At 39.1% G+C, this 14,296-nt stretch overlaps 1 protein-coding gene across 4 annotated transcripts in view; it reads right to left on the bottom strand.

Annotated features, from left to right (window-relative positions):
* Window positions 1–14,296, bottom strand: part of DPF3 (double PHD fingers 3) — a 167,278-nt gene that overhangs the window by 62,705 nt on the left and 90,277 nt on the right. For all 4 annotated transcript variants that reach the window (XM_041416632.1, XM_041416713.1, XM_041416468.1 and 1 more), the window contains exons 4-7: window positions 8,773–8,900; window positions 4,818–4,913; window positions 3,746–3,784; window positions 88–166 (exon numbers count right to left, since the gene is read on the bottom strand). In XM_041416632.1, coding sequence (XP_041272566.1) covers window positions 88–166; window positions 3,746–3,784; window positions 4,818–4,913; window positions 8,773–8,900 — 342 coding nt within the window. The remainder of the gene's footprint in view (window positions 1–87; window positions 167–3,745; window positions 3,785–4,817; window positions 4,914–8,772; window positions 8,901–14,296) is intronic.

Below are 14,296 nucleotides of genomic sequence, written 5' to 3'. Positions count from 1 at the left end.
TCTTTTGCTGTAATATATGAAGCCCTGAGTGCACTGAGCTGGTAGGACCAGGCTGGAAGCAGAATAAGCTGTCTGGTTGCTACTTACTGTCACAAACATAGGGTTTGTCATGATCATCTTGGGAGGCAGCATCATTCCGTCTCCTGCCACCTCCAGATCCCCGAGCCTGCAAGGACAAGAGGAATGTTAGCATTCTTCCATCATCCCCCAGGTCTCCTTGCACCCCACACCCTCCTATGAAAGATGTGCAGTATAAACTAAACAAATCCTCAGCTTCCATACAGGTTTCTCAAAGTGGTCTTGACCCTCCATCTCCTAAGATGTGCTCTATGTTAATGGACCTTGTAAAGCAATGGAGATCCTCTCCACAGATAGCTCAAGCTGTTCATCCATAGCAGTAGGTCACTGCCAGCACATATTCAGTCAAGTATCATCACACATCCATTTCTGAAGATGTTCAAATACCTTCTGAACTGAATATGAACGAATGAATAGATGAACAGGTGTTGAAGGATATATACAAACATTAAATCAGCCAGAAAACAGGCCACAAATAAAAGAGAGGTCGAGTTATTTCCTTCAGTATTTTCAAAGAGGCATTGTTTGTGTTGCTATGTTTTGTTTTCTAACTGAAAAGCAGTGTTTTGAAATGGCCTTCTAGGACAAAGATACCATGGCTAATTATAAAATGGAGCTTTGGTCAGTTAGTGGAAAATATTAGATTATGTGGCTACCTGCAATAACAGAAATTACCCAGAAATATCTCTCTGCAGTTCTCTGTTCCTAAAATGGACCATACTGGCAGCTATGGAAACTGAAAAACTGTTTCTTCACAGCACAGACTGCTCTGTCTTGAGCTCCAGGGGTGAGAGTGGAATTCAGCATCAAAACTACTCAATCCTGATCCTTCTCAGCTGAGATGCCAACAAGGAAACAGCTCATATCTGTCCAATGCTGCAGTTGTGATGTGAAACTGGGAACTGAGCCAAGGCCTTCAATTCTTTCATGTTCACTAATGTACAGTCTGTAAATGACAATAATTTTAGACTTGATCTTTGTTTGAGGAAGTGATCACAGGTGGATGGCTAAATAGCTCTTTATTAATTCTGCTAACTACTCTATTCCTGGAAAAAAATGACAATCACTTCTGCTGCTCCTCTTATTTAGCTGTTCATATTTCTCACTCTAGACAAGGCCACCTGACTCAAATCCTGCAAGCCTTTTCCTGTGAAAATAAGAAAAGGACAGAGCTTTGTTAGGTAAAGCTGAAGAAGGTGTGGAAATCCTGAGAAAATTTGCACCCAGCCATAAAGGGACCATAGAAACTCCATCCCTCTTCTATGAGCTTGGAACAGAACTAGCAGTATTAGAATTGTATTCCACTGGATATCTAAAGAGAATAAGGAACAGTTTTACACTGGCCTGACAAAGTCTTTCAAAACAGGGATTTATAAAAACTTCACATGTTATTTCCCTGGGATTGCTCAGGTCTAACTCTTAACACAGTCCCAAAGGAAAGACATGGATTTGAAGCTATCTGGATGGGGTAAATACTATTATGTATGACAAGGATAACTCTGCCTTCTGCAAAGACCTCTGTGCAGTCCAGCACACATGTGCAGAGCAAGATTTGTAAGGGTGAACCGAAAAGCAGTTTCACCCTATAAATGGCCTCAGCAACAATTGTTTGGTGGAAGCTTCTTTACTGACCATATCATATAAAATCATTTTACTAGTCTGCACTATTTTTTCTCTGACTGCCAGCTCTTTAAACCCTCTCTGGGCAATGAAATCAATCCCAGGCTAGTTCTTTTCTTCCCTTACTACTGCTAAATGTGCTGCAAGCTGCATTTTAGTCCATGGCAGCTCCTCCACAACCCTCAACTCATCGGGGAGTCTTCACATAGACAAGTGATTTGCCCTTATAAATATTTCTGCTGGTAGCCAGATTAGGATGCAATTTCCCCATTTTACCAGCTGCATTGGCTTTTCAGGGCTATGAAAAAGATGTAAAGTCTTATATTTGTCACTAGTCAGTAGCTCTGATTCTATTCACACTCTGGGAACATACCTGTTGAGTAAGAAGGTACTATTTTACATAGGTACATTTCAGAATATGATACTAATTTAAGGTTTGTTACTCAGAATTTTGCTAGTCTTACAGTCAGCTGTTCCATTTCAAACTGTTCTCAACAGAAATGCTGGGGCACAGCAGTCATGCATGGCATGACCACGTGTCAGATACACTTTTTCATGCAATGAACACAGAGGGGGAGATTTTTCAAGTCAATGACTTTCAATGGGACTTGGGCTCCTAAGTGTGCTCGGTGCCTTTGAAATTGTCCCATGGGATATCCAGCTGATGAGCAGACAATCTGTGCAGGTGCATCTGCGTACATCTCATATCTCCTACAAAACTACCCTGCCACCTCTTACCACATTGCCCCTGTCCTGCAAAAACACTAAAAATCTTTCTGTAGATCTACCTCTTCAACCTTCAGTGTCCTTCCTATGCCCCCATGATTTCATGGGCTAGCCCTGAGGGGACAGGAAACCAAGCAGCTGCCCCAGAGGCAATAAACTGAATGCCCCATGCTTTCTGTCTGTGCTCCAGGCTCTTGAATTCAGTCATCCACGGCTGCCTTTATTCTCCTGACAGGATGCAGCAAAGACTACAAGACTTGATGTGTGAGGCCTGGACCCATGGCCCAGCAACCTTGAAGCAGCCAGAGAGAGTAGCCAAAAAGACAGACGGAGAGTTCAGGATTAAAAATAAAATTATGCTGCAGGGAAAGGAAGGGGCATGTGCAATTTGGAAAGTCCAGAGCAATAGTTCTGTTGCATTAATCTGGCATTTATGCTGTTAGTCCTTCTCACTCCTCTGAATCCCCAAAGGTCACACTCCACAGGATCTTGTTTCCAATGCAAGTCCTTCTCCACTTCTGCCATCTAAAAATACCCTAACCAAGTCCTTCCCAGAAACAAAGAGCAGCCTAGGTTTCATGTCACCTAATTTTAAATCCTTAGCCTCAATTCCCTATACTGAGTCAGGTTAGAAAAGGGCTGCCTTTAGGAAACTGGCAAAGCTCTTGTGACCAGATGCAATTCAGGCTTGCCAGTTTTCAGCAGCTAGATAACCTGGCCCCAATTTTGAAATTCTAATTTCTACCACATTTTGCTTTGGTTATTGATACCATCAAATAAAACTAAAATTTGCTTGAAGTATGTGGCATTATTCAGATTTCTCTTTTTAGCTGAAAGAAGCCAGGGCACTAGCAGAGCAGGAGTTAGTTGCAAGAAAAAAGCAAGCAATCCTGATGCTCCTGTACTTAATAGGGGGCAAGTTCTAGGGCAGAAAATAAAACATAAATGTATGCTTCAAAATGAATGGGACATCTAGTATGCTCCAACTCTTTCCTTACAGTAACAGAGAAAAAAATCTGTAACATTTTCCTGAACAGGGAAGCAAAATCTTGCATGTAACACTAACTTCAGAACTTTGTTTGTACAGGTCTGGGACATATTAATACACCAAATCCCCTTCTCCTGAGCAGTATATCTCTTGTAGCTCTTCACTCCCTTTCACTCACCCTAACCAGCATGTGCAATTTACGTGAGAGCAACTTATTAGAAAAGAGTTGTTAGCCTGGAATATTAGTTGATTGCTACAGTCAAGCTTATGTGCATGTATTGATTCTATCTCCTGGTTTTGGTTACTGGTTCACACAAATTTTCTGAAACTTACATTTTTCTGGAAAATTTTTTTCCAGGTGGGGGTCTTTGGCTAAGAAAGAAAGAAAGAAAGAAACTGGTTCAGGTGATTTTGAGAATAAGGAAGATGAAATATATACTTATCCAATTATTAAAGTGCTTTGATCTTATATTAAAGGACTCAAGCTCCAAAATAAAGAGGAGCAGAAAACTGAAACAACACAACAACCAAAGAAGAAACCAAAAGAGAGGGTCTGATGCATAAGTACATTGCAAGTATTCAATGTGCTTTCATGTCTCTTATTCAAAGCTATTATATTCTGCTCATTTGGCCAAAAATGTGGCCCTTCTTGCTTGACTTCTATAAACACATCAAAAGGTACATCTGGAGCTCCTGTGCCCCTGCAGCATCCACTGGAGCCAAAGAGAGATGAAAATGCTCAAAACTTCTGAGACTTGTGTTCACGTTTATTTAGATGCCTAGTTTACGGGCCCACAATTGAAAAAGTTGATTCCAAGTTTAAAATGTTGGCCGCATTACTTAACTGGTACCCTGATGAATTGTGAAGACATCTTAGGTAAGAGAAGGGACACAGAGTCCCCTAAAGATAAAATATTTCCCTTTTCAAACAAATGGAAGATTTGCCATGGGCTCAAGAGAGCCAGTGTCAGCCACAAAATGCTACCCTGGAGAAAGCTGCAAAACTTATTAACACAGTTCAAGTTACTTTTATTAATATTTTTTTGGCTGTCATGACTGAATTTGCTGCTTTTCTGTAATTAGTAAAGGCTTTTTTAAGGAGCATTGTAATAGCAGGATGTCATCATAGTTATTACAGTTTACATTACAATTGTAAATACAATACTAAAATAAATTTCCCCCACATTTTTACTCTCAAAATAGTCCTTTTCTTTCACAGCAATTCACAAAAGTAAAGTGAAAAAATATTAAAACTCTATTAGATATGACTGAAAATTACCTATAGTGTTATCACTATCATATATTAATGAATAAATACTTTGCATACATAACACACATAAGAAATAAACACTAGAAAGTAGAGGTTTGCTTCCTTCCTTTCCATTCCAATAAACTCTCCACTTACCCGTCCTCTAGGCCTGTTCTTTCGTTTTGGAATATCTTCTTCCAAATCTTCTTCCTCGTTCACTTCATCTGCATTTTCGTCATTTTCTAAAACCCTCTGTGGTTGAACAACAAACATGAATGGTTAGAGGAAAAAAGGAGGACACATACAACCAACTACTGCTCTTTACCACAGTGACTGTGGGTTATTACAGTTGATATAAAGCCAAATCAGATTCCAGTACCCCTGCTTCCTCTACCAAAGCAAAATTTGCTCTCTTTTCCACCCTAAGATCTCCAGGGAATTCCTACTAAAAAACTACTACTGATATCAGTCAACTATTGTTAAAAGGTTCCTAAGAACAAATACTGGCAGCACTGAGCACCAATATTCCAAGACAACACAAATATTAGTATGCATAACTGCAGGCCCTGTCTGGGAATTTGTTTGCCTGGGCTTTTTATTTTCATTTGTTGCAATTTAAATTGTTTTGTTTTCTTCTAATGTTGAGAGTGCACTTCAGGCATACAAAACCAGTCATTTTCTCCTTGGTAGCTCATAATCTTCTTTCTTTACCAAAAATAGAGAAAATTCCCCATATATTCCAGAATGGATCTAGAAAGCCATGTTTTTTAGGGCCTGCACCACAGGTACAACTCTAATCTGGAAGCAGGAAATTTGTTGCATGAGAATGCTGAGGAATTACAGGTCTCATTGAGGTTAACAGCACCAACAGCAATAATTTGTTCAGCTAATTATTTATTAGGAATAATATTCATCAGATCACATAACTGTGAGATGCCTGGGCTAGACAATTTCAATCTTTTAACTTGATCTTTTGAAACGCTACAGAACCAAACGCAGGCTGGCTGTCCTGCATGAAAACATGCACGAGTCAGACATCACATGGAAAAAGGCCAGACAAATCATCACAACACTAATGTGGGAAGAAGTCCCATTGAAATTCCCTCAACCCTTGGCACGTCTGCTAGAAACACAGAAATTGGCCCCAGACACTCCTGCCATTCATGGTGCTGTGCCATTTAGCAAGGGACTAATCTGGAATCACTAACTTACCTTTGCCATGCCAACATTCATTTAAATTACAGCCACAATGCAGATTAAACTGATAGGAATGTGCTTCAGTCTTACTGTATTTGTCCGTTCTCTCTAATTTCTACTTAAAAACTATTTGAGAGCCAGCAAAGGGGGAATAGGAGCAAATCAGTTTCTTTCTCTCCTTTCTATGTACCTCAAGCACCAAATTCTGAATTTGTTGGAAAGAATACAACAGAAATTTCACATTTCAAAAAGTCTGTATCTAGAAGACCAGCTAAAAAATTTGTTCTTACTTTATCAAATAAATTTCTAAGACTAATACTGGTCAGTGCATTTCAAACACGTTGTAGCACATGACAAGGATCAAGTCTTCATTTAATTTTTGCTTCTTCTATTTTTGAATATCAGGAGGCTATTAATGAGCTCTGACCATCATGAAATACAATTTCACATAATACTGGAGGTACTAAATACTAAAGGTGTAAAAGTTAAACATGTTCCAGTTCTGCATACATAAAATGTTTCTTCAAAATTCATACAACTGCATACATTAATTGAATTAATCTTAAGACTGAAGTGCTTGAAAAATGTTGTACATGAGGAGACTGTAAGAATGTATGTAAGAAAATAAGCAAACTTACTGATATGAGTTTGTATTTTTCCATTGCTTCATATCTTAAAGTATCTCAAAAAATCCCCAACAAAACAGGGGCAACCACATTGTATGTGGGAGAGAAAGAAGATAATTTACAACAATAATACTACACAAGAGTTAAGAGAAATATTAAAAACCACTTTCTTCCTTTAAAACTGAAGCATCAATTTAGGAAAGAGATAATATGTAACCAAGTGTGAATTTGGTGACAATGCCAGAGTAATTACTTTAATCCTTGATAGAAGAGGCATAACCTTTCTGCTGTGTGGTTAGAAGGGTACTCTAACTCTTCTCCATCAAACAATGGAGATACACATTCAATACTAATTTACTGTAGGGTAAAATTGTCAATCTTGTTACATACCAACTGTACATCAGCTCCCAATGCCTGCATCTGTTTAGCAGGGGGAACCCTTATATGTTTTAGCAGAGTAACACTTCTTTTCCTATTATGTCTTTCTAAAAGTTTCCAGCCCTATGTACTTTGGTGCTGCCAAGCACCAAGTCATCTTCTCTTGACAGATACTATGAATTTGGGAGGGTGGCAAGTGGCTGGGTCTGAGGTGGGAATTGCAATGATGTCTATCCCACCTGCTCCCTCTCACCACCATTGAGGCTGGGTCCTTTAGAGTTACAGCACAGACAAGAATGCAAAGGAACAAAGGAGAGATTTGCATTCTCTTATTTGTCATACCGATAAAGGCACTGATTGTGATTTTCATCTGGTACAGTCTAGCTGCCAGGTGCCAAAGTACACACACTGAAAGCTGCCTACTAGTGAAGGCTTTGGCAATCATTTTTCTACAGACTGAATCCAGATAAGCAATGCCTGCATAAAGCAGCAAGACATGCCTTTTGCATCTGTTCTGATGAAACTAGCATCCAGTTGACAGGTCACAGCTACAGCAGTTTAGCTGAAAATCTGTTCTGGTTTTTTTGCACCCTCTCCCTGCTCTGCAATGCCTGGATTTATGTGACTTCCACCATTTCTGAGGTCTCTTTCCTCAGACTGCTGCTGGGGATAATTTGGGAGCTCAGATCACACAGCAACATTCAAAGGCACTTGCCAATTTCACAAGGATGCTGCACCATGACTCCTTGTGACCTTGAAAGCAGGTAAAAACAGACCTTTGGTAAGGGCTCCCAGCTTAACAGATCCATATTACTACTGAAGAAGCAAACACAGAGCAGGGCTCATGCCAAGCTTTTCCCCAGTCCATAAGCATGGCATGCTTCCTCTTTGATGGTGCTCTTTTACCTGTGCTACTGGGAATGGGAGACCTAGTTGTGCTGCCCTTACCTGTCTAAATGTCCAACAAATAGAGCTGTAGGACTGAACTCCAGGAAATACAGATTTCATGTTTATGCTTTTCTGTTTCACTTTGCATGGGACTGACCCCTCAAATTTTTACAACTTTTAGGTATAGATGCAACATTTTGTATCTCACCCAAAATTACCAAATTTGACACATTGCTAATAACTCTCACTAAAAATCCCTAAAAAGACTCATGACACACTGGTGTTTTAGCGTCAGCAAAGATGTGCTGCTGTGGGAGAGGCCCACTTTCCTAGTGATTTAAGATGTTTTAAAAGTGACATGGACTTATACAAGAACCCCTTATATTAGCTGAATTCCTTCTATAACAAACCTACAATTGTGTTTCATCTTTGGTGAAATGAAATCTTGTCAATTTTCAAACAATAATGCATGTGAAGAGGCAATATTTCTCATACTGCATAACTAATAATAATTGAAATATTTAAGATTACATTTTTTTAAGATATTTGTTTTTCTTATATACCTCCAGAAGGTCACCTACTATTAAAAAAAAAAAAAAAAACAAAAAAAACCACACAGGCAAGGCAATGACATGTTTTAATCTACAGCAGCTGTGAATCTAAATTGAAATCCATGAAATTCACTTTAAATGTGAACCATTAAAATTCAGTTTACAGTTGGGATCCACTTCAGCTTCTCTTTTTTTTTTAATGTAATTATCTCATAGTGCTGCAAAATGAATTCCAACACAGGACCTGTGCAGAACAGTCAACAACAATGATTCTTGTGACAAGAGAAGCGTGTGAGATACTGATATCATTTTGAGCATCACAGCATAGCACAAAGGTTTGACAACATTTTGGCAGTAGAATGACACAACTACCAACAGATACACTGTTTTGCCACAGGACAAAAGACTCTTAGACTTAGAGACAAATTGTAAAATCCACCCCTGATGTCAGGGCATGGGGCTCTCCTTTACCTGGATTTCTTGTATAGTGTCTTCCTCTTTAGTGTCTGTTTTTTTCTCTATTGCCTCTCCACGCAGCAAGGCTTCCAGAGTTGTACTTTCTGAGGTGAATCCATCTTTTTTCAGAGGCAGATCAACTTCTGAAAAACAAAACATACTCACTGTGTGTCTTCCCCCAACAGGCTAACAAGAAGGACAGAGATGTCAAGCAGATGATGAACAGACTTTTAAACTTGTTCCTGTCTGGAAGGGGAGCTCTTCAAGTTCATTTAACCTCTAAGAAATTCCACTTACAATTGATTTCTATCCTACTGAAAACCTGGTATCTTTTCATTTGCTGTGCTTGTTTACAGGAAAAAAAAGGCTGGATATATTGTATCAGGAGGAAATAAATGGGGATAAACCCCTTTTCTATGTGTAAACTCCCTATGCTTTAAATAAAGAACAAAACCAGGACTTTTTAAGATACTGATATAACAAATATGAAGACTGATCTCCTGAAGAAGAAAAGTAGTTTAATGCAATTTAGCATCTGGCACAGTTTATGTAGCACAGCTTCAATCCTCATTCTCCTACACCAGGGCATGTTCCACATGTGGGAAAACAGAAAGCTTTTGTGGGAGGCCAATGCTGAGACCTTACACTGAAAAACAAAGAGACGTGTCTTGAATTTCCCCGTCACACTGACTAGATAAAATCTCCGGTTGGCTCTAGCTGGCAATACCAGCAAAGAAACCCAGTTATGAGTGCAGAATCTTGCTCATAAAATGGCACAACACCCAGTCACTGCAGGAAGAGCCACAGGCTGCCTTGGAAACAGGCTGGGGACAGAGCTCCAAAGACACTGGATTTATGAGGAAGTTTGATGCAACGTGCTGGAGAAGTGAAGGAACAGAACCTTATTCCCCTTTCAAATACTGCCACTAGATTATGAGGCAATGCAGCAGACAGGCAAACACAGTATGTTAACTTTAGCAAGATGTTAAAATATACCTGGAAACAATCTAGTTTTCCTTGTAGACCCTAGCCTCTACCCCACTCATACAGGAGCTCATTTAGAGCAATCCCCTGGCAGGGAAACATCCTGCACATGTCTTTACCTGACACTGCCAAGTATGGATTTCTGAAGTACGCCCTCCCTTCTAAAATGAATTCCTTTCTCTAGACAGGTATATTTACAAGTAATAATGTACAAGAATGGTGCTTACAAATCAGCATCTGTTGTCCTTAATTCACAGTTCTGTCTACTTATGCTTTAAGAACTGTGTTTTGTTCCCCAGTCTGCCTGAAGCTCCCTGCCTTTCTATCACAATGAGCTGTAAATTCTGCAGGGCAGAAATTCGTGTGTTTTTAAAGTTCCAAATCACTCCTGCAAACCAAATAATGAATGAGCACCTCCACCTGGGACAGTAAAGTATAATCTGTTTCTTGGGGGCTGTTGCATCCCAGGAATATGTTTGTTCTTTATATGAAAAATTTTCAGTTATCAAATGATTCAGCATCCCTGATCTGTACTTCCACAATGTACTTGCTCCAGTCTTCTGAAGTGGGAGAGCATTGCTCAGCCAATAACCACAGAAAATCCAGCAGAAATTCCAGAAAAAGCTATTCTATTCATGGAGGGAAAGGCTGGGTACAAACCATGCAGAAAAACCAAACCACTGGGATTTTAAAGGAAACTCCCAGGACAACCCACACAATGGGATGGGTCAACTGTGAATTGATCCCCCTTCTCATCACAAGGAGCTCTATTCAATCAGGCCTCTGTTTTCAGCATTAAGCTCTGCATACGTATCCCATTATGGCCCCTCCCCCAACTTCTCCCTTGCTTGAGCTATAAAATAGACAGAAAAGTCAAAAGAGAATTATACAGATTGAATTTCCCTGTATGAACGCCTAGTACCTCCCTCTGGATCCAGACATTTCAATAGAAAGAAGAGATTTTCGACATGATTTATGTGCAAATCCCAATGCTTGAATCTGTAGTCACTGAGGAACCTCCATAATCATCTCTGGATGTGGGCTTGGCTTAGGTTCAAAGTCCTGTGCTTGGGTGCAAAAGGGCATTTGCTCTGTATTTAGAACCTTGAGGGACTGCAAACCCCAAGGGGTCATCATATATTCAGCAAGCAAAGAAACTTCAAGCAAGCTCAAGGGCATTGGAAACAAACATGTCCTCACTGAGACAGGCTATGCCTGTCTCTGGATACCAATACATTCAGCAAAGGAATGCATTAGAAAAGGAAACGAGAAAGGAAAGGCTGAGGCATAAGTAGAACATATATGAAGGTGGAACTACACTCCATTTGTTCCAGAGATAGCAAAAACTAAGTTTGAAAAGAGGGAAAGGTAGGTTTTAAGGTCAAAACAGGCAGCTGTCTTTAATAGGCATGTTTGTTCTGTGTGGCATTGCTACTTCCCAACAACAACACTCAAGGAGGACTTTTCATCCAAAACTCTCAGAGCATTTTCTAATTACTAAATTTAACATCCCACTGACAAGGCGTTGTAAGGTAATATTTTTATTCACAGTTGATGGGGAGATTGAATCACCAAGAAGTTAGTGAGCTGGGCATCCGGGGAAAATAAACTCAGTCTCTGACACCCATTTCCCCACTAAGCTGACTGCCATTCAACTCCTTCATTTTCTTCCCCACTGGTAGCTTCCATGAACACATTTTAATTCCTAAATAGCTCTAGAAAATGGGAAAAAGCAGACACTGTCTTATCTAGAATGTAAAGCCTACAGTATAAAAACCTTCGGAGGTCCAAAGACAACCCTTCATAATGAATTCAGTCTCTGTAATAAATCAAATTCTTCCTGAAGATGGTTAGTCTGTAAAGGGTACAGTAATGAAGACAGGAAATTATGTTTCCAAACCAGTTTTTGAACCCCCACAGATGAAAGTCTTCTAAAATCAAAAAGATACTTCAGTTAACCTACAGAAATAGTTAAACACTACCAGGGATCATTAAATTAATTTCACTAAATTCCTTATTTTCTCTTTCCTATTTAACTATCCATTATTTTCCCACAAAAGCAAGAGAAGTATCTTTTACTCTTGCACCAGTATCCTAAGGAAAACTGAGGAATCAACCCAAAACTGAAATTTAGTTTTCATGTGAAAGTCAAAGCCTTCCCCATACTACAGGAACTGCTATTTGGAACTAAGATGGGGTCCGTTCCACTCACTGTCCTGCTTATAAAGGTACCAGCCAGTGCCTGAAGCTTCAAACAAGGCCAGAGGGAGACTCTTCTGGGCTTAAGAAATTAAGCTGTGACCCTGTGCTTACCTCTACTTTGATATTGCTCATGCCACCCTATGCAGTCACCTCACATGTTACTGTAGAATCTATGAATGTCTGCCACGAGAGAAATGCAAAAGAACTTACCTACCCTAATACTGTGTTTCATCCTGAGAGATAAATACAGTATCCCCTCCAGTTATCCTAAATCTGGCTCTTCTGAGAATATACAGAATAGCCCAGCCCTTACTGAATTTGATACACTTTTACCTCGATGTTTTCCCACCTGATAGAGTTCAACAGTTTAACTATGGTTCGAAAGAAGGAGTGTTTCACTTTATCTGTTGCCCGCCCCCTTGTTCTTACTGGGGAAAACAGAAGTTCTTGACCAACACTTTTGTAATTTCTTTTAATTCCTCTCCTTCCAAGGATAAACAGTCACAATCTTTTCTATTACTCTGCTGTGGGAAGTTTTCCATATGGTTCTGACAAACCTCTCTGACCTTTCTCTTATTATACATCAGTCTTCCCAAGATACTGCATCTGGCATTTTCAGATGAAGCCACATCCCCCATTTAAACAAATGAGTTATGGTATTCTTTAGATTACTCCTCAGGCTGTGTCTTTCAATGGCCAAGTTACTTATTAAGCAGAAGAATTAGGAATCTTGTAACGGGGACAAGAACTTCCCATAAGGAATACATTCAAACACTCAGGTACCATATTATACTGCCAGTCCCACTGCCCACTCCCCAGGCACACTCACATCTCCCCAGAGTGCTCTGCAAAACCTTCCCAGCCATGATTGCTCTCAATAACTTCATAGTATGTGCAAATCTTTGTAGTTGACAAGGTATTCCCACTCTGCAGCTTGTTCATTACTGTATTACACAACACAGGGCCAAGCACTAAACATTGATACACCAGCTGTAAGCCTTTATCTAACTATGAAAGTTCTTTCTTCCATTATCTTTTATTTCAAATGGTTTGATCCAAGACAATTCTTAGCTTCTCTCTGGAGACATACCAAAGGTCTTCAGAAAGTTTAAGAAAATTGTCAACCCCCTACCTATTAGTTTTTTACATATGATGTAAAGAATTTTAAGAAAGTAGTGAAGCATGTTTTTCTTTGGTAGGAAATATGTACTTGGTTAGAACCTCCTATATCATCATTTCCCAGGTGCTTTACTGCTTATATGTAATTACTGTTTCAATCAATTTCTCAGATGTTCATGTAGAATTTATGTGTCTTTAAATCTCTGAATCACATCCAAATCCTTTTTAAATATAGGTAATAGCATTTGCTACCCACTAATTGTTCTACATTCATTGTAACTTCTAGTTTGTATCACAAGCTCTTCTCCAAACATTAGCATTTCAGGGAACATAATCTTTATTACAAGTAATAACTACCAGTAAAGTCACTATAATTAAAAGCTTACTCTTTAATATGAAAATTTTAAGAAGGTTTGTAGATAAATTTCCTTTTGATTAGTACCACAAATACAATAGCACATGGTTAATATAGCAGATACAAGAAGTAGTAAGAACTATACAAAATGGAAATGTCAAATCAATAAAAATCATCAATGAAAAAAACCCTGTTATTTAAGAATTCTTCCTGTTTTAGTAAACCATCATATTCTTGGTGTCACAGCTAAATATTGAGCATATATTATAATTCAAATGTGCATGTGTGTGTGTGCATATAATTATAATTTATGTTCCTTAACTTGGCAGAGTCCCTTTCATAGTGATTAAATTAACATGGTTATTTCTGCTTACCAGCTCAGTGCAGCAACCTCCCTATTTATTAAGGCCCTGAGATTGCAGTGGTAGAATCTGAACAAGCACCCATGCCAGTATCATTCCTGTATCTGTTTTCTATTGAAATGCTGCCTCCAAAAGAAGCACATTTTCACAAATCCCACAAAATGGTGGGATTTTTCAAGTTTCGATTTGCCAAAATAGCAAAATAGCTGCAAATTCCTGTCCTTAAATAAGCTACATTTGGTTTGCAATGCACTGAGAGCTAAGCAACTTTTCAGTGTCTCTTTGAAACATAAATTTAAAACAATCATCCCTTTTTCTATACAGTGCAATGTATTTGTTTTACAATGGATCATTTCCATCGCCACAGTAGCAGCTGCCACCCAAACCATCATCTCTGTGCACTCGTAAGCAGCTCCATTTCCAGTTATAATTGGGAACAGAGATACTTATTGGGTGAGTTCCAGCATGATCTATCACGCCAGAGACAGCTACTATGCAAACCAAAGCAATCCAGCTT

Source organism: Onychostruthus taczanowskii, unplaced genomic scaffold (assembly GCF_017590055.1).
Source record: "Onychostruthus taczanowskii isolate IOZ18803 unplaced genomic scaffold, ASM1759005v1 scaffold1, whole genome shotgun sequence".
Classification (NCBI taxonomy): domain Eukaryota; kingdom Metazoa; phylum Chordata; class Aves; order Passeriformes; family Passeridae; genus Onychostruthus; species Onychostruthus taczanowskii.
The sequence above is the reverse complement of the archived record's forward strand: the minus strand, read 5'-3'. Positions and strand labels throughout refer to the sequence as shown.